At 40.8% G+C, this 24,935-nt stretch overlaps 2 protein-coding genes across 5 annotated transcripts in view; one reads left to right on the forward strand and one right to left on the reverse strand.

Annotated features, from left to right (window-relative positions):
* The window catches only part of LOC124158459 (ras-related protein M-Ras-like), a 64,023-nt gene that overhangs the window by 26,291 nt on the left and 12,797 nt on the right, over positions 1 to 24,935 (forward strand). For 3 of the 4 annotated variants that reach the window (XM_046533553.1, XM_046533554.1, XM_046533555.1), the window contains one exon: positions 3,368 to 7,212. The exons of the other annotated variant lie outside the window; for it this stretch is intronic. In XM_046533553.1, the coding sequence (XP_046389509.1) occupies positions 3,368 to 3,457 (90 nt within the window). In that variant the 3' untranslated portion in view covers positions 3,458 to 7,212. Of the gene's footprint in view, positions 1 to 3,367; positions 7,213 to 24,935 lie in introns of those variants that run through there. 4 annotated transcript variants of the gene reach the window in all.
* Positions 12,447 to 24,935, reverse strand: part of LOC124158458 (sodium- and chloride-dependent GABA transporter 1-like) — a 93,769-nt gene continuing 81,280 nt past the window's right edge. Inside the window, exons 10-12 of the mRNA XM_046533552.1 lie at positions 21,438 to 21,641; positions 17,764 to 17,934; positions 12,447 to 14,622 (exon numbers count right to left, since the gene is read on the reverse strand). Coding sequence (XP_046389508.1) covers positions 14,488 to 14,622; positions 17,764 to 17,934; positions 21,438 to 21,641 — 510 coding nt within the window. The 3' untranslated portion in view covers positions 12,447 to 14,487. The remainder of the gene's footprint in view (positions 14,623 to 17,763; positions 17,935 to 21,437; positions 21,642 to 24,935) is intronic.

Raw genomic sequence — 24,935 nt, forward strand, 5'->3', positions numbered from 1 at the left:
CAGCACCGAAACTATCATGATTCACACCACTTGATTCAGTTAACCTGCTTAACCTTATAATTATTTGTTTTAACACATGGTTGAATTTATTTTAAAAGGTAACTATCGTCAAACATGGGAAATAAAAATTAACAATGTATTTTTGTGATTTCACAAAGCATAATATGACTTAATTATTTCTTGAATTATTGAGGGGGCTCCGCCCCCCCAAACGAATCTTTGAGGGGGCTCGGGCCCCCTCAGGCCCCATGGAGTCGGCGCCACTGGATACCTCAGGCCTGGGCATTGTAAAAATAAGTGGGTACGTATGACTAACGAAGTGATAGATGGGAAACAAGGAAACCTCCGTTCTCGAATTCAAATCCCAAAACACATACATAGGTAATTTAACAAGCAAGGTTTATTCGTATATGGGTTAGTAAGGGGACTACAATCTATTGACAAAAAATATCCACATCAATGAAATATGTGACCATGAAGAAAGCAACAAAAAAAACAACTTGTCTAAGAAAATGAAAACTCAATGTTCAGCAATTATAAAACACAGATAACTTTTTGCTATTAGTCTCTTCTGTGCAAATTATTTAAATACTGCCAACACTGTAAGGACTCTTTCAAACAAAAGACGTGGCGCTACAAAAGTTAAGTCACTCTTCGTGAAAATTAACAACGTGTGCGCTGATGGAAAATGAAAAAGGGGGGACTTGGGGGGGGTCATTGAATGGGAATGTCTCCTCCGGTCTTACTTTAGGATTCGAAAGTTGAAGGCAAGGATCTGGTGGTTGCTAGTGGGCCTCGTTGAAGGTGCGGTGGCAGACGAGTTCAGGTTCCGGAATGGGCTGTCCAATGGCAGTAGGCAGCTTGACCTGCCCTCCTTCAGCGATTCACGAGTGAACCCAGATATCAGGCTCTCATGAAAATGAGGATGACCTGGCCATGTGCTGGTGAACAGGCTAGCAGCTCGTCCTTGGCTCTCGCTCCGGCTTCGACTCCAAGGTTGCAACTCTCGGCGGCATCTATGCTTTGCCTTGACTCTCGCCTGCATCTCACTGCTTCTGATCGCTTCTGATTGTGGTTCTCGGGAGAAGGGAGGGGAAGGGGAAACTACACTTGGTTTACTACCTCAGCACCACCTTTTTGGAATACTTCACTTCATTTTTTCTTACTTCATTTCATTGCGCATCCTGCGCGCGCTTTTAAAAATCATTTCAAAACTCAACACTCACTCATGCTCATCAAAATTTACATCGCACCAAAAAAATACAAAATATAAATAAATCAACAAGCAAAACAAACACATGGAGAAGGAAACTCATAGTCTCCTTAAAAAATAAATAAACCTTGCCATGAACTTAAATAACAGCAGAAATGAAAAAAACATGCTGAAGGAAAAGGATAGGAAGATATAATGGAAAGAGGACGAGGACAATGGTGCTGTGGTAGGTGGAGAAAAGCCAGAAATCAGAGGGTAAAAATGCTGCCTGACTGGGACTCAAACCCAGAACCTCCTGGTTGCCGGCCAGGTGCTCTACCAGTTGCGCTACCGGGACGCCTAGATTCACTGGGATTAGAGCGGGGGGGTTTATGCACAGGAATCTCCCTTTGCTTTGGCCCACAAGAGTAACCAATAGATGGCACTGGGGCAACTCACCACTCACCAACAGAAGAAATGGACGAGGACACAAGGATGAAAGGAAAGATACACGCTCACACGATAGCAGGAAAGAGACAGGAACATGCGTTTCGGGGCACGCAGAGCCCAAGTGAAATAAGCCAATATGGCCGATACACTACTTCATTCATTCACAAATATACATATATTTATTTATTCATTACCCTTACCGTATAATCCAGGGCAATTCATTTTTCTTTCTTACCAATGAATGGGCCTACATTTGGGCATTTGTTGTGGACATATTGACAGCAGGAAGGAGCAATGCGAAATGGGTAGTACGATAGGAAATTCCGGGAAGCAGAGTGCCCTGCCCTTAGGAGTTAACCCTTATAATCCAGGCTAACTCTTTTTTATTTCTTCTTTTTTTTATAGGTTCTGGGTTTGAGTCCCAGTCAGGCAGCAATTTTACCCTCTGATTTCTGGCTTTTCTCCACCTACCACAGCACCATTGTCCTCGTCCTTTTTCCTTTAATCCTTTTTCCATTATATCTTCCTATCCTTTTCCTTCAGCAATGGATGGGCCTACATGTGGGCGTTTGTTGTGGACATATTTACAGCAGGAAGGCGACAATGTGAAATGGGTAGTACGATAGGAAATTCCGGGAGGCAGAGTGCCCTGCCGTGAAGGATGGCCAGGGAGAGTTAAGCCACATTAATTAGCGATTCCTACAGTGTGGGAAAGTGCACTTGGGCTTTATCTAGGTAGCAATAAAAATTTTGGGAAACTGCCATTGGCAGTCGAGCAATGGTTTAACGTTTGAAAACGTTTTTCCAACAGTGAGTGTATAACACATCAAAAACATTCCTGCAGTTTAAGGGTTAATTTGTAATAATTATTTAATATTTAAAACATTAATTTTATATAATGGATGAAGGTGTAATGGAAGTGGATGCATGCAATCTAACTTAACTGGAGTGTAGTAAATCTAATAATAATAATATTTTTCTTTGTCTGGTGATTTGTTTGTTACATGTCAAGGTATTAATAAATTTGAGTAATTAATTTAAGTTATTTAATTAAATTTGATGATGCTAATTGTGTTTTAGTGACCTTCTGTTTTGGTTTCAGTCAAATCAGTGTTACTTGGCTGAAAGTATGTGCATGCATGGAAAAAATGACTTAATATGCACTTGATTGGTCGTGAAAGTTTACAAAAAGTCTTAGGTGTTGGTCCTGCTGAGTATTTATGTACTTGCAACACTACATTACTAAAAACTTAACTTTCCATTTTTCTGGAAAATGCTGAGTTGTAAAATTATAATTTCAACTTGCAAAGTGTACCTATAGAATTTCTCTCATATATTGCAGATATTAGTGTATGTGCGCTTGGCTTAAATCTCAAATCATGTGACTTGACTTCACCACCCTTCAACTATTGCCTTGCCACTTGCCTTTTGGTAGTTGGCTTTCAGTTGTTGCCTGTGGGTGGCCTTAAAAAGCAGTCTTCAAAGTTCTCACATTTGGTTCCAAATAGCTGGGAAACAATTTTTCAGAATGTTCTACCAGCCTCTTTGGTTTAGTTGCTGATCAGAGCGATCACACGGCCTTTCAAACTTCAGACTTCTGACTTGGTGCTCAACCAATTCTCTAATTTCATGTCTGTCTCTTGTCTCAAAATACTTTGAAAACATATACTTGGCACTGATCTTTTACTTTTTACCCCTCCCCATACAATCAACAAACAACAAAAGGTGGTGCGCATCATACGCAATCAGCCACCGGCTGAGAATGACAAGAATCGCCGCAAACGGAGACGAACGTTGAAGTGTAACCTGCTCTGAGTGAGTGTGATGTATTGTGGCGCATTGCGTCTGCTGTGCGCGTGAGCTGGTGGGGCGTGCTCAGGTTGTGTGTCTTGTGTGCAGGATGGAAGGGGGATATTATTTGTTCATGCTGAGAAAAACAAGGGGCAGCTTGTGAAGACGACAGCGGTCTGCCAGTCGATCGTCTGGACTTTCCGTAGTGGTCAGTTTTTTACTGCTTTAAAAAATTGAGCAAATTGCTATGTTATGAAGTAGCGCAGGTACTCCAACGTATGCATGGAGATGTGTTTGTGCTGTAGGTGGTGCGCAGGAATTGCGGTTGAGTATTGATGGGGAAGTGAGCGTTTACCGTCTCATCTGTCACGTCCTGGGGAGGGTAAACAACAACAACCACATGCATTTTTCGCTCTCTGCGTTGAGTGTGTACACCATCCCTCCCTTCATACTTCGTACGTATATGTGTACCTAGCGCCATTTGTGCTGTTTGAGTCTCATTGTCTCGAGTACCTCTCCTTTACTTTGGAAGACTTTTATGTTTTGATCGTCTCTCTCTACGGCCATGTTGGTATTGTCTGCCGGGGGCTTGGTATTTGTGCCTCTAAAAAAAAAGGGCTTGGTGTGAACATGCTCATGTTAAGATTTTTTGTGTTTATGTTCAGATACATTTAAGAAAATTTTTAATGTATTTTCTAAGAGTTCTATTGCAGTTGCTGCATTTTTATGAATTTTTAGTATGGCATTAATGTAATTAATGTGTGCATCAGCAAGCCTTTAGGGTGACATTCATCTCTGATTTAATAGGTACATATGGGTGTGTGCTATTTTCATTTGTGCTACGTTTGTGCAAGTCAAGGGACTTAATGAAATGCTATTTGTCACATTTGTGACTCCTAATGACCCAACATGCTAGTCAAAATCCGTCAGATTGATATGACACAAAATATACATATTAATGGATGCAGTCCTGCCACATCGAGAACAGCAAAGTTGGATGGACATACCTATATCATTTGTATATGCATTTCTATATTTGCGATATAAATTTGCATATTGCATGTATTTAATACATACATCTAATTGCGCACACGCACACACACTTGTTTTTGCAGATGTGTGTTATATACGTACATATGGATGAATGCAAAAATACCTCTATACTTACAAGTGTACACATTTATTCATGAAAAACATGTATATCTGTGTAACTAAAAGTCATGTAATTTCTGTGTGTATAAGAATCATTAGACTCGACAGTTGTGTGACTTTAAGCATCGAAATGCTGTCTCTTCTGTTTAGCACTCCTGTGATGTTGCATTTGTTAGTGTAAATCCCTTTTATATGTGTGTTGGGGAGCGTGCGCAAGATTTGGCTTTGATTTGTGCATGCGTTAACACATTATCACGCATGCTCTAGAGGTGAGATTTTTGTAATGCAGTAAATGTTGGCATATGCTCCCTATGGTTCAGTCATCACATCACAATTCCACCTCTGAAAATTGACCTTTTTTTGTGAAGGGTCATGCTAGAACGTAAAATTCGGCCCTTCAGTCATGCATTTCAGAAATCTAAATATGAAGTTCAGTTCCACAGCCCTAAGATGTAAAAATATATCGGTGGTTATTTTGTTATTATTCAAATATTATTTGTCTGATGAAGGGTAGTTTTTTATTTGGTCACAGTACTCCTTTGTAGACTTGAATTCTTTAGCCATGTGAGAGGCACTCGGCTGATTTCTTTGGAGATGGTGTATGTATGTGTTCCTTCCTCTAAATTGACCCCAGGGAACGATTTGCCTATACTTACTTTTGGTTGATAGGCAAACTTTTTGTGCTGCTTATATTTTACACATTTTGAATGGGGAATTTTTGGAGACTTTGACAAAGATTCATTCTATGGGCGATAATGAAGTAAAATGTTTGTGAGATAGCCTCAACATTTAACCGTAAAGCAGCCATTTTATTGCATGGCATCTTAATTTTTGTGGTACATATTTTCTAGTGCCCGCAATCTTCTTGTAGTTCTATGAATACAGAAATTTAATTGACCTTCTCGCTTCAATTAACTTTTTTCCTGCCCATTTATGACTTCCAATTTTTCTGCCATTTTTAAGGTCATCAATCATGCTTTTGTTTTACCATCTTTTAAACCAAAGTATGGATTCCTATGGAGACTCATGGAAATTGCCCGCTTGTGTCCACCATTCATGCCACAGTTGTTTTATTTTGTGTGCATTATCTCTCTTTCCTTCTGCATTTGAAGGATTTAAATGTACTCAATGTGTGTGTGTGCGTGTGTATGAGCAGCCCTTCAGGTCCATGGCTGGGATTGTCCCTTGTGCGTCCTTGTTTCCCTGCGTACCATCAACAAAGGTGGAATGACATCTCTGTACGCATCCATCTGTGTGTTTGTATACTGTAGCATTTGTTAAGTATGATTAACGTCCATATTCATGTGAGAAGCCATTCTTCTACCTTTAACAAAAGCATTTTGTATCCCCTGTCATTCTTAAGTTTGTGATATTTCTTCATCACAAGTGTGTTTTTCCCTGCAGCGTTGGTCCAGAATCCTGTGTGTATAAATATGTGTAGGATGTGGGCCAAATGCTAGAGAAGGCGTTGAATAACCCCCTCCCTCTCCCCGGTTCTTGGATTTAATTTGAACATACGTGTGCTTCTGATACCTCAATCCTTAAGTCATTGGAGGAGTTGGATTTTTTTTTCACATTTCTCCCTGCACCTTCCGCTTATGCTGAACAAACTGTTTTGTATGAACTTTGCTGCACCTTTTGCGTGCATCTTCCTCAGGTGAGCGTGGTGTAAATTTGGAAGAAGCAGCAGGTGTCCAGTCCATTGCAGGGGAATGAGTGTCACTTGAATTCTTTGTGTCTTGCTAATTCCCACCGTGCCAAACAAATACCAAAATGAAAAATACCAAGAATTGTTCCTAAGTCCCAGCACTTAGTTTTCATTTCTCACTATAGGTCACAATGAGAAAAAAATGTATTTATCCTGCATACTGTGCTTGCAGGAAATATTTTCATAATTTTATTTTCCTAACTAATCATTTCACTTGTTTGATTTTTAAGGCTAAATGTCCAAATCATTCATTGCATCATTTTCACGACACACATTTCATTTCTGGAGAGGGTGAGGCTTTGGTTCACACATAGTAGTATGATATTGTCAATTGAAGTGTCTGGCATGGAAACGTTGGCATTGGAAAAGCTGGCATCAGTTCAGGAGTAGCGTGTGTAAAATGTTAATTGAGTCAGGGGGGGAGAGGAGAGTCAGGAAGGATAAGGATATCTCACACAAACTCATGGATCGAGAGACATACAATACATCATACATGGCTTACGTATATTACACATTACATATGTTTGTACACTTGCTCATGCCCATTAATCTGCAAATCATTTTGATTTCCACGTTGAAATAGGCCGGAGTGAATCCATTGAAGTGATAAATGCAAATTCTCTCTTGGTATGGTGCTTTGACATGCTAATCCATTGCATTTTATACTGCGAAAATACACTACTTTTTCCCCACTTATACACTTTCTTACTTGATGTTAAATTTAATACCTGGGACTGAGAAAAACAATGCCTGCTGTTGTGGCATCTTCCTGTGAGTTTTTCTTGATGCTTGAACCAATGAATGGAAAAAGGTCTACTCTGTTTGTGTATATTTTATGAATTGCAATTGGCATTGCTCATATTTGCCATTGCATGTTTGCTGTTCTGGTAAATAAAATATTTTGTTTTAGTATGTGAAATTTATGTGTTGTGGTCATTATGAGTTGATGACAGAGAGGAAAGGCGGGTGGGTGAAAGCCAAAAAGAAAAATGCTCGTTGCCACCCTCCCGAGTCTGCAAGAATCCTTGTCCTTGTTCAAGTTGCTCTCGTGGTCATGGGAGGCTGAGTAATTTGGCACTTGAATACTGGAGCTCCAATTCTGCTCTTGAGTAGGCAATTGAGCATCAAATGAGACTGCTTGCGTAAGTTTGGAGTGAATGGTGTGCATACATATTGATGTTTTAACCTTGGTGGGAGAGATGGGATGGGAAATTTTACTTGGGTAGAAGATGGGATAATTTAATCGACTGCATCATGAGAGAGGGAATGAATGGTGTGAGGAAAATTATTGCTGCCAGACAGACGGGTGGAGGGGAAGGATGGAAGAGGTGGGCCTCGTGTGAAGTGTGTATGTATGTGAGAGCAGGTGACCACGGATGAAGAGTGTTAAAAGGGAGGGATTTGAGTGGGGAGCTGCATCTCAAAGCAGTTTTTGAATTAATGGCCGTTGATGATGGGAATGATAAGGTTGGTGCTTTTCTGGGAAGTCCCATGTTTATAAATTGGTCTGAATGTCAGGGAAGGTTGGTTCTCTATGGAAAGGAGGGATTTTTACACTAGTCCAGGAAAAAATTACTCACATTTGGCATTGCGCGTTTGACTGAGTATGAAAGTTGTTGCCTCACTTTCCTTCAAGTTACATAGGGAATATCCTCTTTCTGATGAGGTATCAAACTTCTGTTTTGAGCTGCACATTAAGATTTCACTGAGTGCCAAGGAGTTTTTGCTAGCAGCTGCAATCCTGGCTCCTCCCTGGATGGGGCAAGTTTTATTTTTTTTTAATGTCTCTAATATTCCTCCAATCATATGATATTCTATAACAGATTCTATTAGGCCAGCTTGCAAAATAAAGTGCTTCAACAAATGATGATAATTGAAGATGCTTAGTGCTTCCATACTTTGTCTTTATTCGAGTATAGTGTCGCTTGAATGAAGTGATGTTTAAAGTAAAGGAACACAAGCTACGAAGCATTGTTTTTCAAAATGGCTATTCATGTAGCTCCATAATGCTCGAGGCATCATATGGGGAAGATTGAAATGAAGTTGGAATTTACTCATTTATGCTCGTTTTGTGGTTCTCTCACTGTATATTGTGGTCACCTGGTGGACGTATCAGCCTTTTGTTGATATCCCTTGGCTTATTCATTCAACATATTAATGTTCCTGATCCAAGTGTACCCTTTGTGGCTAGAAAGAGATTTGCCTGACCCACCCCCTCTTGTGCTATCCTTTGGAGCTGTTGTTATCCCTCACCAGCAGCTGTGGCGTTTGCAACTGCAACCCTGGAGGCACTGCTCTGCTGTCATCCCGGTCCCTCTGCTCTGCAGTCCCCTCATCTGTTGGCCAGCTGTCTGCAGTGGCTCACGTTGGGTTTGAATCGTCCTTTTACTTGTGGAGAGGTGCAAACGTGGCTCTAAGGAGGTGTCGGGTTTTGATTCCTTGGAGTCTTGTCAGTCTTCCACATCTGCAACAACAACTGGAGGAATGTGGAAGGGTTGGAGTTGCCTTGGAGACGCTTGCAGTGCTGGAACTAGAAATTGGGGAGAAAAGGAGAAATAATTCCCTCCCCCTCGAGAAATCCAAGAGAATATTTTTTTCTGAGGTCAATGATTTAACTTGTAATGTGTCGCCTTGGGATGGTGCATGATGGCTGTTGCAGTTGATGTGCACTTGATGTCCCTTCACATCACGTGAGTCAGGTGATCAGTGCTGGGTTTTACATATGTATATAGTGGTGGGGAGGAGAGCCAGTGGGGGGTAGCTTTGGTATTAAAGGGGAAAATGAGCAAGCATGTGGTAGGAATAGATCAGGTAAGCGATAGGATTCTGGTGGTAGAAATGAAGGCTTGACCCACAAACCTTGTGGTGATCCAAGTTTACATCCCCACTAGCAATCATAGGGAAGAAGAAGTAGATGAGGTGTATGAACAGCTCGAGGAAATAATTAGAGACACTCCATGTAAGAAAAGTCTGGCAGTGATGGGGAACTGGAACGCCTCAATCGAGGAAGGGAGGGATGGAAACAAAATATGTAGTGGATTTTGGCTAAGGAATGCAAAACGACCATGTGGAGAAAGCAATAGATTTTCGTAGGAGAAAAAAGTTATTCATCACAAACACATGATTCAATCATCAGAAAGAGTGAAGGTGCACATGGAAAAGTCCAGGGGATATGGGGAGATATCATCATGGTGAGACCGAGGTTTAGGAATAGTGTGAAAAACTCGGGTAGCTTCCCTATGGCAACTGGGGACACAGATCACAAGCAAGTGCTCTTGAAATGCAATGTAAGATTCAAAAGATAGGAAAATCTGAAATTCAAGCGAATAGAATGTAGAGGGGACTATGAGGAGAAAATAGGAGGTGCAAGTAGAAAATAATATTCAGGAGATTAGAGCTATGAAGACTGTAGTGGAAGGGTGGGATAAGATTGAAGCAGTGATAGTACGAGTGGTCAAGAAGTCAATTGGTTATGTTGACAGTAGAAGGATAAAGAAACTTAGGATAACGGATGAAATGATGGAAGAAATCAAATATAGGAGGAAGTAGAAGAACATGGACTCTGGGGAGAGTACAAGGATATTTGTATGCATAAAGAAATGAATAATTGATTAAAGCAAGAGGGCGTGGAGGTGGGAAAGACAGAGTGAGAAAGTGGAAATGTTTCAGAGTGAAGGAGAGAGGCCAAGGTAAAATCACCATTGGGCGGCAAAAGAGGACAAGCCCTGTCAAAAATTACAGCTAAAGATGAAAGGATGCTAACAGAGCAAGACAAGGTTCTAAGTTAATGGAGGGAGTACATATGTATATGCAGGATCTGTATGATAGCAGTAACGGGCTGAAAGGATTGAACTTGGAGGAGGAAAGTGAAGCGGAGGAGGATAATCTTGGGTCGGTGATCTTAGACAAGGAAATTGAGAGAGCCCTCTGTAATATAAAGGCAAGGAAAGTGGTAGGGGTAGATAATATCCTGTGTGAGCTGCTAAAAATCTAGGTAAGGATGGAGTGAGAACTGGTATGCTTGATTTGTGTGGAGCGGATTTCTTGGTCAGAGGATTTTGTGAAAATAGTCAGAGTGGAAATAATATTTGGAGAAGAAACCCAGTGGTATGCTGTACCCCCCAACCCCTGCTTGGATGACGAGAACTGTTCCGGAGTTTCCTGTCAACTCGGGCTCTGCCCGGGAACATAAGTCTGTTGGGGCTGAGTGGGACGTTGGGGGTTCTCCTCAGCTTCGAGGTAACCCTCCCCTCCTTCTCCCCTCAATCCCCCCCTCCACTCTGTCTGTTTCTCTCTCTTTGACATTGGCCTTCGAAGCAGTTGCATCGCTTGACCTCTGACAGCAATTCTCAACTAACTTTTGGTGCTGACACACTCACCTATTGTACTTGGGTAGTTTTTGTATTGGTTAAGGTTTGTTTTTGAGATTATTAGATATTAATGGTTATTGACAAAATACTTTTTATATTGAATATTTTCACTTTTATATGCTAGTTAATTGAACATGACATGTAATTTTGATGCAATTGATATCTTGGTGGTTATTATTCTAGTTTTGTGGAGTTTTCCCCTCACCTGCTCAGTGGCAGATGAAAGGAGTTCCCTGCGTCTGGGCTTACGTTATGAATTGCCAAGAATTGACGACGTAACGCCACATGAGGATGTGGATTTGAACATAGCTAACTCTCCTGGGGTTGAGCTTAGTTTGCAATTATTAGAAAATGAGCTGACACAAGCATTGATTTTAGAGTTGCATCTAATCAGTCTTCAGATTTTTGACCATTGATGATTATAGTAAAGAGGATTGTATCAACAACTTTCAGTCAAAATATGTCACTGGTTATTGTGAAGTATGCATGTTGCTATCAAAATTTTTGAAAATTATCGTAAAATGAGGAGAACTCACTGCAAAGTTGAATCACGAGTGAGGTGTCTGTAAGACCCATTTTTCCATTGAGATGTGAACAATGTAGGCTGTTAGAGCCCAAGAGGTTTTCGAGATTAAAGCAGTGTGTAAGATGTTTCAGTGTGACAGCATAGCAACAGTGGCAGATCCAGGATAGGAGCAAGGGGGGGGGGGGGGGACTAAGTGGGGGTTAAAATTCCAGCAGTAGCGGGGCTCGGAAAAAAATATCCATTCTATCCAGTGTAAATTGGATACCCAAGGGGGGATACCCTTGGCCCCCCATAGATCCATCACTGCATAGCAACATGCTAAAACACACAAGGGGAGATGTGGCCGTGGCTACTGATGAAAGGGGTTCCAAACCCTGAGCAATAGTCGTAAGGTGGCCCAGGGAAAGGAAGTGACTCTCCCTCCCCTGAATTGTGAAATTCACCTGCCTGCTGTCTAGCCTGGAGTAGGCTTTACCCTCACCTGACCTAGTAAATCTCAAAGTCGAATGAATTACTGAGTGTGTTGAGAAAATGTATTTCCATTAAATGAAGGAATTACATGAGATTCAATGACTCTCAATAATATTACATACCCTCTTAAGTATATGAGGTCGGCATGATTTTTTGACAAATGAAAATTTGGGCCATGAATCTTTTCCTTAGGCATTGGCTCCAAGCATGCATATTACTTGGTGTGGAACCCAAGGTGTGTATTACCAATGCTTATTCATCTAATGTTCTAGGAAGAACTTTAATCATTTTTGAAAATTGCTATTTTAACTCAATAGACTCATTCATCAAATTTTTTCAATTGTCAGTTGAGATAGGGTTTGAAAAATAGATGGGCATGCATTTTTTCCATTTTTTTGATCTGTTGTCATCTTCTCGACAAGAAATTGACAACTTCTCCAACGAACGTATGTAGTTGATGCCGATGCAAATGCACGGCAAGCGTGTCTCTCTCCACTTCTCCAATCATGAAAAGTGGGCATGGCTGCATTGGAGGTTTATTGTTATAAAATAAAGTGAGAGTGGCTGAATGAGGAAGATTTTTTTGCTGTAACTTATCTTCATCATTCGATCCACAGAATTTTTTTCCTAAAATTTCATTTTGAGTCCGAGTAGTGAACATTATGAAAATAATTCAGATTCAACGGCATCATGCACTTACCTTTGACACTATTGAAATAAATTTTGAAGTGATCTTTGTTTTGTGTCTTCCCTCACAATGTTATTTCATCCAATAAATACAAGCAATTGTAATTTTACAAATTTTATTGCACATGCTGCTGCTGAAAAGAAACGATGAACCTGTTGCAATCTCATGATGCATTTTGGTGTGAGATTGAATAAAGTCTGTGCACATATCTAGTCTTCCTTCTTTCCAAATGGAATATCAAACCTTCATTTCATGTTTTTTTCTGATTCACATCCAAGCTTCCCTTTGACTAATACACTAAGTCAAATCTGACATCTTGACTCCAGAGAAACTTCCTTTTTTCTTGTCACCTATCATTACCTACTTATATTTTGCTATCTAGCTATTACATATGTGTGACAGCAGAGACAGTCAAATGTAGTAATACGTACTTCTAAGTATTGTCAAATTTTAGTCATTGAGCGACGTTGGTTAAAACTCTTCCAATTAGACATTGATTATACGTATTGTTCAATTGTTTCAACCATTGCTTTCGTGCATATTTCCTCTGTATTTTTCAGTGTGGGTGATGTTCAGGGTGGGAACAGTTGAGGGTGATGCTCTTCAGATACTTATTTGATATTTTTTCCTGCCATCGAAGTCAGTCAAATCCATGCACAATGAAGGTTTTTGCTCTTTTACTCTTTGTGATTGCTCTATTGCGTGCGTAGTGGTGTCAAATTATTCTCAGGTGGGTGTACATATGTATTTACATCAGCAGAATTCCTTGCTCTTCACGGTACATCAAGTTTGAGATTGAGCAATTTCACTAATTACAGTTAGGGTAATAATTGTATGTAACATTTTTGAAATCACAGAGATTAGTACATCAGATTGGAAACATGATGCCTAATTTGGATTTATTTTTATTTTTATGACATTGTTAAACAACATTGGAAGGACTAACTATTATCACATTCCTTCTACCTTACATCTTAATGGAGATTATATTGTTATTGTATATTAGACCTTCCTTGTTTCATTATTTTTCAGATAGTTTTCCCATTTTATAATGAAAAAGTTGAAACATTTAAAAATAACAGAGGCACCACTTTGATGGGGGATAAAATTTCAACACCAATCCTAAATCAACCGATTTCTGTTCTCAGGAGCACCATCACAGAAGGTGGATTGTAGCATTGCATGCTAATGTGGTATTAAAATTGGCAAAAACATTGGTATGCATTAGAAAACTTCATGGTCTATGCTTTAAAAACAACTTTCATAACTAATCTCTTATTCTTTCACAAAATCATGCTGAAACATTACATATACGTAGTAACCTCCTTTTTGGTATCTCTAATTTTTCATGCATAGTAAAAATAAAACACAGTGGCATTTTGTAATAATGAGCAAGACTATGTTTCGTCTGTCACCAACTTTAAGTTGTTAACTAGGTGAAAATCCAAAAACCCGTTCAAGACTATATCTGCGTTTCAGCAGTACATCCAGATTTGAAATTTTTATTCACTCACGTCATCTCAAAATATTAGAGGATTTTTCTTTCACTTAAAAAAATTACTGATTTCATGAGTATTTCTGGTATAAAATAATTTCATTAACGTTAGAAACAAATGCATAGGCATGGTAACTCAGAAAATATTTCCTCTCTGAAGTTGACAGTCACTAAATCTGCAAGAGTTTGCTGCATTGTACGCATTCTGTTTGGGGATAGCTGTTGCTATGGAGACTCTTCTTGTCATGACTGCTTCGCAAGAGAGGCTTACGCAGAGTGAGTGCTGTCTCATCACAGGACAATTACCCTTTTTCATTCCTTGCACCAATGAATTGACGTGCGTTCAATCACGCCCAGCCAATCAACCAACTACTGTCAAAGCACACTCAACTTCAACCTGGAAAGTGAAATTGCTGAGGAAGAACTTTCTCGCAGGCATATATATGGCCATTGAGGGTAGTGCATAGAGGTCTGATACAGGCCATAATGTTCAGCACTACTCGATGAGGCCATTCATGGTCTTTTGTTTTGGATTGCCATTGCTTGCACCCTGCAGTGGGAAACTCAAGGGATGCATGGGCACAACGCAAGTCCAACGCAGTCGCAAGTGGCATTTTGTATCACTGTGATGCCACCGCCAGCCCTCACTGGTTGAGGAACGAGTTGTTCTTTGAGAGGAGGCCAGCGCTGCTCTCGGACATTGGAATCACCGCCGTCTTCTCGCCCTTGGGTATCTTGGCTCTCGACTTGATTCGTGGCTGCACACCCTTCAGGAAATTCTGTGAAGAGAGAGCACACAAATACAGAAGTGGATCTACATAAATATTTTCCCATCCATGTTTTCGGTATCTGCCTCCAAATTTCTCTCTCACAAGAAGTGATCGTTCCAGGCTTAACTTGTAGCAAGTTTGTTTTGTTCTCTATGAAAAATTGCTTTGTTTAAAGTATGCAATTTTGATTTGTAAACTGACGTGGGTTTCAACGCAATAGTAGTGCTGCCCTCTGGGTGATAATGGCATTTATGACAAGTGAAAACCCAGTTTGGTTATTATTATACATAAAGTATTGGTTTAAACTACCGTATAAGCTTGTGTAAGAGGCGCACCCCTATTTTGAGGATCGAAGCTATAAAGAAAAAAAATTTTGCGACATTTTTTTATCCTATCGTGCGGTGTTGCAGACGTATGCCTGGAATTTCGACAGTTATCGAAATGTCCTCTTTCAGTGCTATTTGAAAGAGGAAATTTTGATAACTGCGGCGGCATAAGAGGGAGTAGAAAGAGTTCCGATCCTCTCTTTGCATACGCCATCGCTCTACGTTGCTTGTCCTACTCACGAACAATTTTGTTTAAAAGCTCTCGCAGGAGTATTGCAATAGAATTGCAGCCGTGGAAAATTTTAAGGCAAAACACGACAGGCAAATGGCATGAGCTTTCCCAAGAGATTGAACAACAATCGGGGCAATCTCAGCGCCGTAGGATAATAACCACGTCGTAGATTTAAGGCCCCTTGCACACGCACCGATTTTGGACGGCCGGTAAAATATCAGCCGTCCACATTCCAATAGTGAACAATGGGAGAGCATTGGAGCTTGCACACGTACCGACCACACGCCGGCACCGGCAAAATGCCGGTTAGCTGCCGGCTATTGTCACTGTGGATCGCCGACGCCGGCTCAAAAACTTTGACCGGTAAAAATCCGGCGTGTGTGCAAGCATCGCTTCGCCGGTAAAATATCGGCCAATATTTTACCGGCCGTCCAAAATCGGTGTGTGTGCAAGGGGCCTAACGGAACTACACTCGGCTCTCCATCAGCTAATGCCTCTGCCGTTTTTTTCCTTTCCGAGACTCCACAGGAAAATATCAAGTTACAGGGGAACAATGGAAACGTGTTTCATCCCTACCCCATTCCACCAACTGACCTTTTTCGGTCTACCAGGTTCAATTCCCCGAGTTTCTGGAGGTCAAATGCTTCGTGAGTCACCTTCTGAGCTCGAAGATATCTCGATATCTTTCAGCAATTGTATGACACGCACGAGGTTCTAAAAAGAATTAGACCTAACGCGACGTATATCTTACAGCATTTAAGTTTTTTGAGCTCTAATTGATTGACACAAAAATTTATAGCTAAAATAATGCTACTAATATTCAACATAGTCCAAACAGCACAATTTCGGAAGAAACAAGCGTAGCATAAGCGCATTCAAACAAGACGAGACGGACTGGAAACTCAGGCAACGCAAACTGCTTATATCACATTGCTGCGCCTTCGCCCCTTCGCTTTAAAGGCAACGACGTCACATGCAAGATCGGACGTGTTCTTCCCTTGCTCCTTCGCTCGTAGCTTTAAATACGGAGGGGAGGGAGCCCTCTTCCCGTCGACCTCTCCTTCAGCGCTCTTCACTTATAAGCATTTCCGATTTCTTCTATCCACCATTAAGTCCAACAATGAGCACACTCGTTCGAATTTTTTCAACCGCAGGTTTTGACACCAATATTACTACATGCAGTATAAATGCCGCGGGATGCCCACTCGTGGCAATAAATTTAGCGCGTGCTCCGGAGCGAATCACCCCGCGCGATCTTTTCAATGTTCACCTCTGGGGTACCGACGTGACGGCGCGATGCTTGCAAGAAATTCAAACAGGAGCATTTTAAAAATACGTCACTAAGGGAGAAACTCCCCTGCCTGCCGCTTTATTTTGACCCAGGGTTTCAGATGACTGACTCACGCTGAAAACCAAGGCCACTCAGTTCCCCTTGAACTTGCAACCGGTGAAGGGGAGGGGGGGAAGATAAGAAGTTCGTGTAAGAGGCGCACCCCCATTTTCGGCTGCAATATCTGGGAAAAAAGGTGCGCCTCTTACACGGGCTTATACGGTATGTAAATTATTTTTCACAAGAAAAATCTCTCACCATCTGCTGGCCATCAGCACTAATGAGGTTGGAAAGTTAACTTTGGCTGTTGGCAACATTAGAATTGGCATTCTTTTGCCTACTTCGTTAATTTTGCATTTAAGAGATTCGCATGAAAAGTCAAAAGCACGTGGAGATGGATTGATTATCTATTTTGTACGACGAGGTGTGTTTGGAAAATAATGGGGAATTTTAGTTTTCCATAAAAAATCTCTATATGTATTTATCAACATTAATGTTGTTGCCTTCAAAATAGTGCCTATACTCTAGATATTCATTAGATTAGGTGTTCATAATCATTTCTTTTTCATTTTCATCGGTTGTCGATGTGCTGGGGCATTTGTCATCTTCAACTTCTTCACTGCCATCTTGGTATCGCTAAAACCACTTGTAAATTCTTGTTTTACTCATTATAGAGTCACCACAGTCCTTTGTTAACATTTCATATACATTTTTACAATTTATTTCCTGACCAATGTTTGCTTTGCAATCATTCTTTGATCGATTTCTGTCAACATACGAATATTGCCAAGCTCATGAAGACACGTCTAACCTTAGTATCTGCCACAAACAAAGTAAACAATGAATACAGCTGAACATACTTGAGGGGCATGTACACCAACACATTAAAAAAATTGACTGTGGAACTCTCCAAACCCGCAAAATTAAATAATTCCCATTACTTTCTGAACAACCCTCGTATTCAAGGTGGGTGCTGCTTTAAAATTGCAATTGGAAGCTTTTCAGTGACTCAAATTGCTGTCATGAGCTAGCAATTGGCAGTGGCCAATGACTCTTGCCTTACTATTTGTGTTGCCAACAGCTTGAACCTTGGAAGCCACAGTATTCACACCAGTCTCTATTGTGTCCATCGTGGCAGCCACTTTTAGGTACAGGGGCAGACTCGCCTCCTCCTTTGAGAATTTCTTGCGCGCAGTGGAAGAGTGTAAACATGAAGCTACCATATGGGTTAAAGTAATGAAAAAGTAAAATGGTCAACTAACCTCCTTGATGGAGCCAGGTTCAGCAATGAGGTAATACACGGCGTACAGTGGTATCCAAATCATTGATGCTATACTGATGCCAACTCCTAGGACCTCAGCCCAAACAGGGTAATGGTAGGATGTGCCATATTTGACCGGTTCATAGGATACACAGTAGAAGAAGAAGATGGACTGAAAAGAAAAGGTATGGATGCCATTGACGTCTTTGCCATGCATTGTGCGGCCTGCGACAAATGGTGCATAAGACACAATGAGCTACTGTGCTATTACTATTTTCATCATGCACAAGATCTGCCCTTAAATTAGTCTGAATGATGTTTTACCCAATAATAGGAGGATGGACGACCAGTGTTTCTCCACCAGAAGGATTGGTAGAGAAGGATCTAAGGAAAGGTTGGGAACCAGAGTTCATTGGCTCGCTGCTACAGTGTGGAGTTATATGTCTCCATGAGCTCTGTGAGTGCCAGTGTCATTCTGAGCCATTGCTCACATTTTGGAACGATGATACACCACCAAACTTGGAGTAAAGCTTGGGAACCCCTTGTTTTTGTTGGGCAAAAGCTGTAGCTGTGAGAAGGATAGGGGGAGTTCAAGATCACTCTCAAGCTTCAAAACTGATGAAAATGTGACAAAAGTGAAGATCTTTCAGAATTTTGACCTCAGAATAACTGTTCATATAATAATAATAATAATAATAATAATAAATTTATTTTACCATTGGCAAATTATACATCTGCAAGGCTAAAGTCAATATGAGATACCAGCATACATACATGATTGAATATGAGATACCAACATACATACATGATTGAAAATTTTCCAGGTTCTTGGGAATTCTCAAGATAATCATTTCACTATATGTACAAAACATTAGAAACAGAGCTGAGAGGGTTATAAACATACTAACAGAAAGTATGGAAAATTATAGGCATTCAAGTTGCCATCAAGAAAATTTCCTTTATAATGCATCCTCCAGGTATTCATTAATACTGTAATAGCATTTTTCAGCTAGGAGGCTTTTTAGTCTCCTTTTGAATTCGGAAGGTGATTTGCAATTTTTTATTTCATCGGGAACTTTATTGTATAGGATCGAGGCAGAGTGGTAGGGACCTTTTAGGCAGAGAGAGCTGGAATATTGGTTGGAATGGATGTTATTTCTAGAACGGGTGAGGTGATCATGGTAGGTAGAGTTTTGAAGAAAATGGGAAGGGTTTGCTTTGACAAAACAGGCACATGTAAGGATATATAAAGAAGGGAGGGTGAGGATTTTAGATTTAGCAAAGAAGATTTTACCGGGAGTGCAAATAGGGACATGGTACATAGCTTTAATGGCTTGTTTTTGGGCTGAAAAGGCTCTTTTTGCTGCAGGTGAGTTTCCCCAAAACAGAATGCCATAAGAGATATGGGAATGAATTTTTGCGAAGTATACCATTTTTAAAGTATCCATTGATACAATCGGATACAACCTTCTAATCATAAATATACCCACGGAGATTTTTTTGAGTACGACCTGTACGTGAGGTGCCCAATCAAGTTTGGTGGAGATTTGAAGTCCAAGGAACTTTGTGGTGTCAACATCAGAGGATTGTGAGATTTTGTCTATGTGAGGGATAAGATCCTTTTTGAAGGAGTTTTTATGTAGGAATTGGAGGAAGACAGTTTTCTGGTTGTTAACTATCAGTTTGTTCCTTTTACACCATTGATGCATTTCATTGATTGTGAGGTTAGTCCGGTCAACAATATTTTGAGCATTATTTTCAGTAATGATGGTCGAGGTGTCATCCGCGTAGAGAGTGATTTTAGAATGAGACAAATGAGTAGGGAGATCGTTGATGTAGAGCAGGAAAAGTATAGGGCCAAGGAGGGATCCTTGAGGCACTCCCCTTGTGGATTTCATGGGGCTCGATTTGATACTTGAGTTGGTGCTACTGCATTGATAGCATACTGTTTGATGCCTATCTCTTAGGTATGACATGATCCAATCCTGGACTGGACCAGTGATACCAAGAGCATTTACCTTATTTTGCAGAATGTTGTGGTCGATCAAGTCAAAGGCCTTGGTGAGATCAAAGAAGATTCCCACTGTGACTAGTTTATCATTGAGGCCCTGTAGGATATTATTTATCAGCTCAAAGGAGGCCGAGTTAGTAGACTTTCCAGCCCTAAAGCCATGCTGGTTTTCATGAAGTAAGTTACAAGTAGTTAAATAGTTGTGCAATAGCTTGAGGAACACTTTTTCAAACAGCTTTGAGAAAACAGATAACATTGATATGGGTCTATAGTTATCTGCTTTGCTGTTTGAGCCTTTTTTGTGCACAGGGATTACGTGCGAATGTTTGATGGTAGATGGGAACTGGCCTGAAGAAAGGAAGAGTTTAATATCTCAGCCAATGGTGTAGCAATGACATTAGATGCCGCTTTTAGTATGGGCATAGGGATATCATCAAGCCCTGCGGAATAAGAGTTATTAAAAGAATTTATAGTCTGTACAATCTCGGAAGGAACAGTTGGAGAGAGGAACATTGTGTGAAGTGAGGGGTGACAATGAAATTCACTGGGAGAGGGGGTATTTGCATCAAGTTGCGAAGCAATGTTGCAGAAATAAGAGTTGAACATGTCTGCAATTTTTTCAGGGTTGGTGAAAGTCTGGCCATTGAAGTTCATGGATCAGGGGTGGGTTTTATGGGAGGAGGCATTCGTTAAGTTACTAATTACTTTCCAAGATGATTTAACTACATTTGAAGAGTTGTTGATGTAATTTTCCACATGCAATCTTCTAGGATGAGAAAGGAGGGTTTTAAACTCTTTTTTGGCCATAAGATACGTTTGGCGTAGATTAGGATTGTTGAATTTGTATTGAGAGTGGAGAGTGCGAACATGCTGTGACATTGCTTTGAGCTCAGGTGAGTAGATTTTCGATTGATAATTTGCTTGCTTTTGCATGATTTTTCGGGGCGGGAATGCAGAGTTAAAATAAGATATAAAAATATTATAGAAGGCATTGAATTTTTCATTACATTCCGAGGCCAGAAACACATCATCCCAGGACTCTTGAGCCAGGGCAGTTACAAATTCCATCATTGAATTTTCAGAGAAGATTCTTTTCATGGAATAGGTTGGGGAAGAATTTTTAATGGGAAAATTATTATGATTTCCAATGAACTCGAATGTCAAAAACCAAGCACAAGCACGAATTGTTGGCAAAAAATTGCAAATGAGGAAGAGCTGTTCAAATTTGGTGGTGCAAGTTGTGACAGTCAGGCCAAGTGGAGGGAGAGCAGAGGAGAGCATAACACGACATGGCTGCCCTCCCTCCCTCAGCTCAGGTATTTAAACTTCGTGCATGACGGGGAAATGTTTATGGCCTGTTTCGGGCGGTTTAGGAAGGAGAGGGTTAATATGCTTTATAATTGCCACAATGCAGGAAGGAAGCTCTGTAAGGATTCACTAACACATCGCAGTGGGAATTCCATCTTATTCTTAATGTACACAAGTGCAAAGGTCAAAGGTAGTGCCTTAGTCCAACCAGTTCTCAGGTGCTTCGATATTTGTGGACAGTTTAGCTCTCCCTCATATACACCACAGAGTTCAACTTTTTAATCCAATTATGCATTTCAGTTTGTATGAGATGTGTGGAAAAATTACATTAAGTATGCTCAGAGAGGAAAACTTACCATCATCACTACTGGAGCTAGAAACACCCAGCATATGTACCAAAAAGTGTTGGGGCGGATGCCCATCATCTGATAGACACAGTCGCAGAACTTCTTGGCTCCAAATATCCACGATATTGCGATGGTTTGGAAGAAGCACACCCACAGCAAAGACATGCCACTGGCGGAGTAGAAGTCCATCAATTGGAATATGTACGCCCCTCCCTGCATGGAAAACAAAAAAATCACTTGTAATAGGTGCTTGAATGGCTCCACGCATGTTAGCACACCCATACGTAGTGCTTTTCTCACTTGTAGTCATAGTTTCCTGCAATTGCGCTGAGTTCAGTGTCAATCCAAGCACATCCGACTTAGGTGTTTTGTATGTTTAATGGAGCACTTGCAGGATTATAGCTCATAGTTTTCACAGGTGATAACATACATGAATGCTCGTTCAAGTCTGAAAACTACAGAAATACAACCAACATCAGTTGTAGCCATGAAAGCTTGGTGACCATGTTATGTACTCCCTCTGAACGTTTGGAGTGGAATAGACTGCCACGGCTGTTTTCACAAAGTTTTATATGAAAGGTACACAATGAAGATGTTTGCACAAAAATTTTCAAAATTTGTTTTGACCAATACTAAATAAGGCATAGGCTTAAAAATTGGTTAGGGTATAGTCAATCTAAAGCCTTACCAGCTTAAATTTTAAGAGCTGTTAGCTCCTATCAATTTCCCCAACAAAATATTGGAAATTCTAAAACTCAAAAGGGCATAGCCTTTTCCTCACGTTGGACAGTTCCGCCTTCTAGCAGGTTTCTGAGGAGTTCCCTTCTTGTGTACATATTCATTGGCCCGGATGAATAAAAGTGAGCAAATGCTTATGCTCATTGGATTTGCTTCACTTTGTATGATTACAAATCGGGAGCATAAGCATTTGCTCAGAGCTGTTGGCGGTTCGTGAGCACATGCTCACTTTAATTGCGGAGCATGAGAAAATGCTCAATTTTCAAGCATTTAGTATGAATAAAGTGGAGCAATGGCTTCAGATGGGTTAGCAAATGCTCAGGAATAAGGATGTGCGAGTAGTACTTTTTGATCTCGAGTCGAGTTGAAAACTACTCGCGAGTAGGGCAGTACAGCAATGCGTGTTCCAACATATTCTCATTTTTCCTAACCCCATATTTTCCTATCCCTACATTTTCTATCAAGAATTCTCAACTTGATGTAAAAAGGAGAAATTATGAGGAACGTTGATGTAAATTGTGTCAGAATTAGGAGAGGAATGGACATTAATGATTCTTAAACAGCTCCATAAGCACAATTGATATGAATTCACCTGTAATCACATGCCATCAATTTAATTAATACAGTAAACTATCGATTATACGAAGCAGGATTTTACGAAGTTTTCAATTTTACGAAGTGATATTGCGGTCCCGGCGAAAAGCCTATGCTAAATACATGGCGCTATTCGATTATACGAAGTTTCGAATATACGAAATGTTTTGAATTTATGAACCTCGGATCGGTCCCCAGGAGCGAAAGGCATTCGTTTATACGAACTATGGCGAAATATTTGTCAACAAAACTAGTTACGCCGGCGTAAGTAGCGAAAAAAATCAGCGCTTCCAACTGTGGTTCATTAAAAGTGAAATCGTAAATGATAATACAACATTGGAGAGAAAGGGTTTGCCTAAAACCTCACGGAAGGAATTTAGGGGAAGTAGCAGTTCAGTAAAATATCGCGACTGACATAATGCCCCTATTTACGTGCCTATTCGTAAACATCGCATCGACAATACTTCGTAGTTTAACATGTCAGGAAGGTCACGCGGGGTATTTCGTACACCCCTAATTAACCCTTTGCACTGCTGTGAACGTACGTGGTACGTTCGCAAGGCAGGCTGCTGTGAACGTACTTCGAAGACTACTTGACTACTTTTCGCCGAAGCACTTCGAAGGGCCCCTAATCCGAGACCCTTTCCTCGACGAGCTCACCCTCGCCAGCCCCTCTCTTCGACCGTCCGAGCGGGGGGCCTCCCTCCCCAAAAGTGACCGCTCTGACTACATTTTGAAAATCTATCAATCAATGCCATCATCAAAAAATAATTGTTTGCATCGCAATCCTGCCAATCACGCATTCAAGTACGTCTCTGAACCGTGTTTCTGCGATGAGAAATAACGATTTTGTTAACTTTGCTAAAATGGCCAAGTTAATAATATTGTTATTTTTCATCGCAGAAATATGGTTCAATTACGTACTTTATTTCCTCCACTACAATCGCAAATTGCGGGAAATCGGACGGATTCCCTTTGATAGTGCATCATGAGGATGTTCTCGAGGTTGGTAATTGATACAACTAGCCTACTAGTAATTGTACTGCTATAATATCACGGCTATGGTTCATTCGTTACGTTATACCTTCAGGAAGCTGCAGCGGATAAAATCGCAGAGGAGATTAGAGGCTTAAAAGATGATTTTGAAAAATTCTTGGAAAAAGCAGGAAGAGCACAGCGTGCAACATCAAACGATTATATTGCCCTTGACGATGATCTCCGGGCATGCGACAATGGGACGCCGGTACATACGTCGGAAGAAGCAGCGGCCGGGACTAGTCAGAATAGCAGTGACGACGAAGATGAAAGCGAGGAAGTAATTTCACCAAATAAAAAAGAAGTAAAAGAAGTACACGCTGCCCTCCAAACATTAAGATACTTTGATCTGGCTAACGAGTTAGGTCCCCAATTGCATTCCCATTTATGCAAGTGAGACACCATGGTGGAAGCGGCGATGGAGAAGGGCAAAAAGAAAAACAATAACAGCTTTTTTTAGTAATATCTTTTCGTGTATATAATAGCCTTCCTGAATAAACAACTGAAGTATCTTAAGTATTGGGCTCTATCAACCACCAACTTATTTTTCAGGCTACTCGTAATGAAGATGCACTTCTAACTCTAACCATGAACTTTCCCCTCGCGCGTCTCCCCGTTTTCCCATGCCGAGAGATCTTTCTTTCCAAAGTCTTTGTTTACTTCCTCCCTCGGCCTTCTGCTGATCTTGCTGACACTCACCTTACGCATCCCAAACCCCTCCTTCCCCAGCATTTCCCATTCACTCCCTCCCTAAGGTTACAGAGCTAGAGTGCGCCGTAGAAAAATACGCCCCCCAAACGTAAACTGAGGCAGAGCCCACCCTTCTTTCTCCTGCCCCCTCCACCGCATCATATGCTGACCACTTCTTCCCTCAGGCTATCCCCATCGCACTCTTATTCACCCCACCCACTTGGAACGTTCCCCGATTGTGGAGAAGGGCATGGTTCATCTTTTCCTGCAACGGGGGTAAGTTATTAACCGGAGAGAGGCTGAAGAAGTATCTTCCACTATCGGGGAAATGGTGCCGTGCTTATAATTGTCTCTCTTCTTCTCTGCTGACGTTTCAATTGAAATTATTTTCTTTGCTCTTTCCACACTATATTTATTTACGATTATGGCGCAACTATTTTTAGTGCTAAA

This window comes from Ischnura elegans, chromosome 5 (assembly GCF_921293095.1).
Source record: "Ischnura elegans chromosome 5, ioIscEleg1.1, whole genome shotgun sequence".
Taxonomy (NCBI): domain Eukaryota; kingdom Metazoa; phylum Arthropoda; class Insecta; order Odonata; family Coenagrionidae; genus Ischnura; species Ischnura elegans.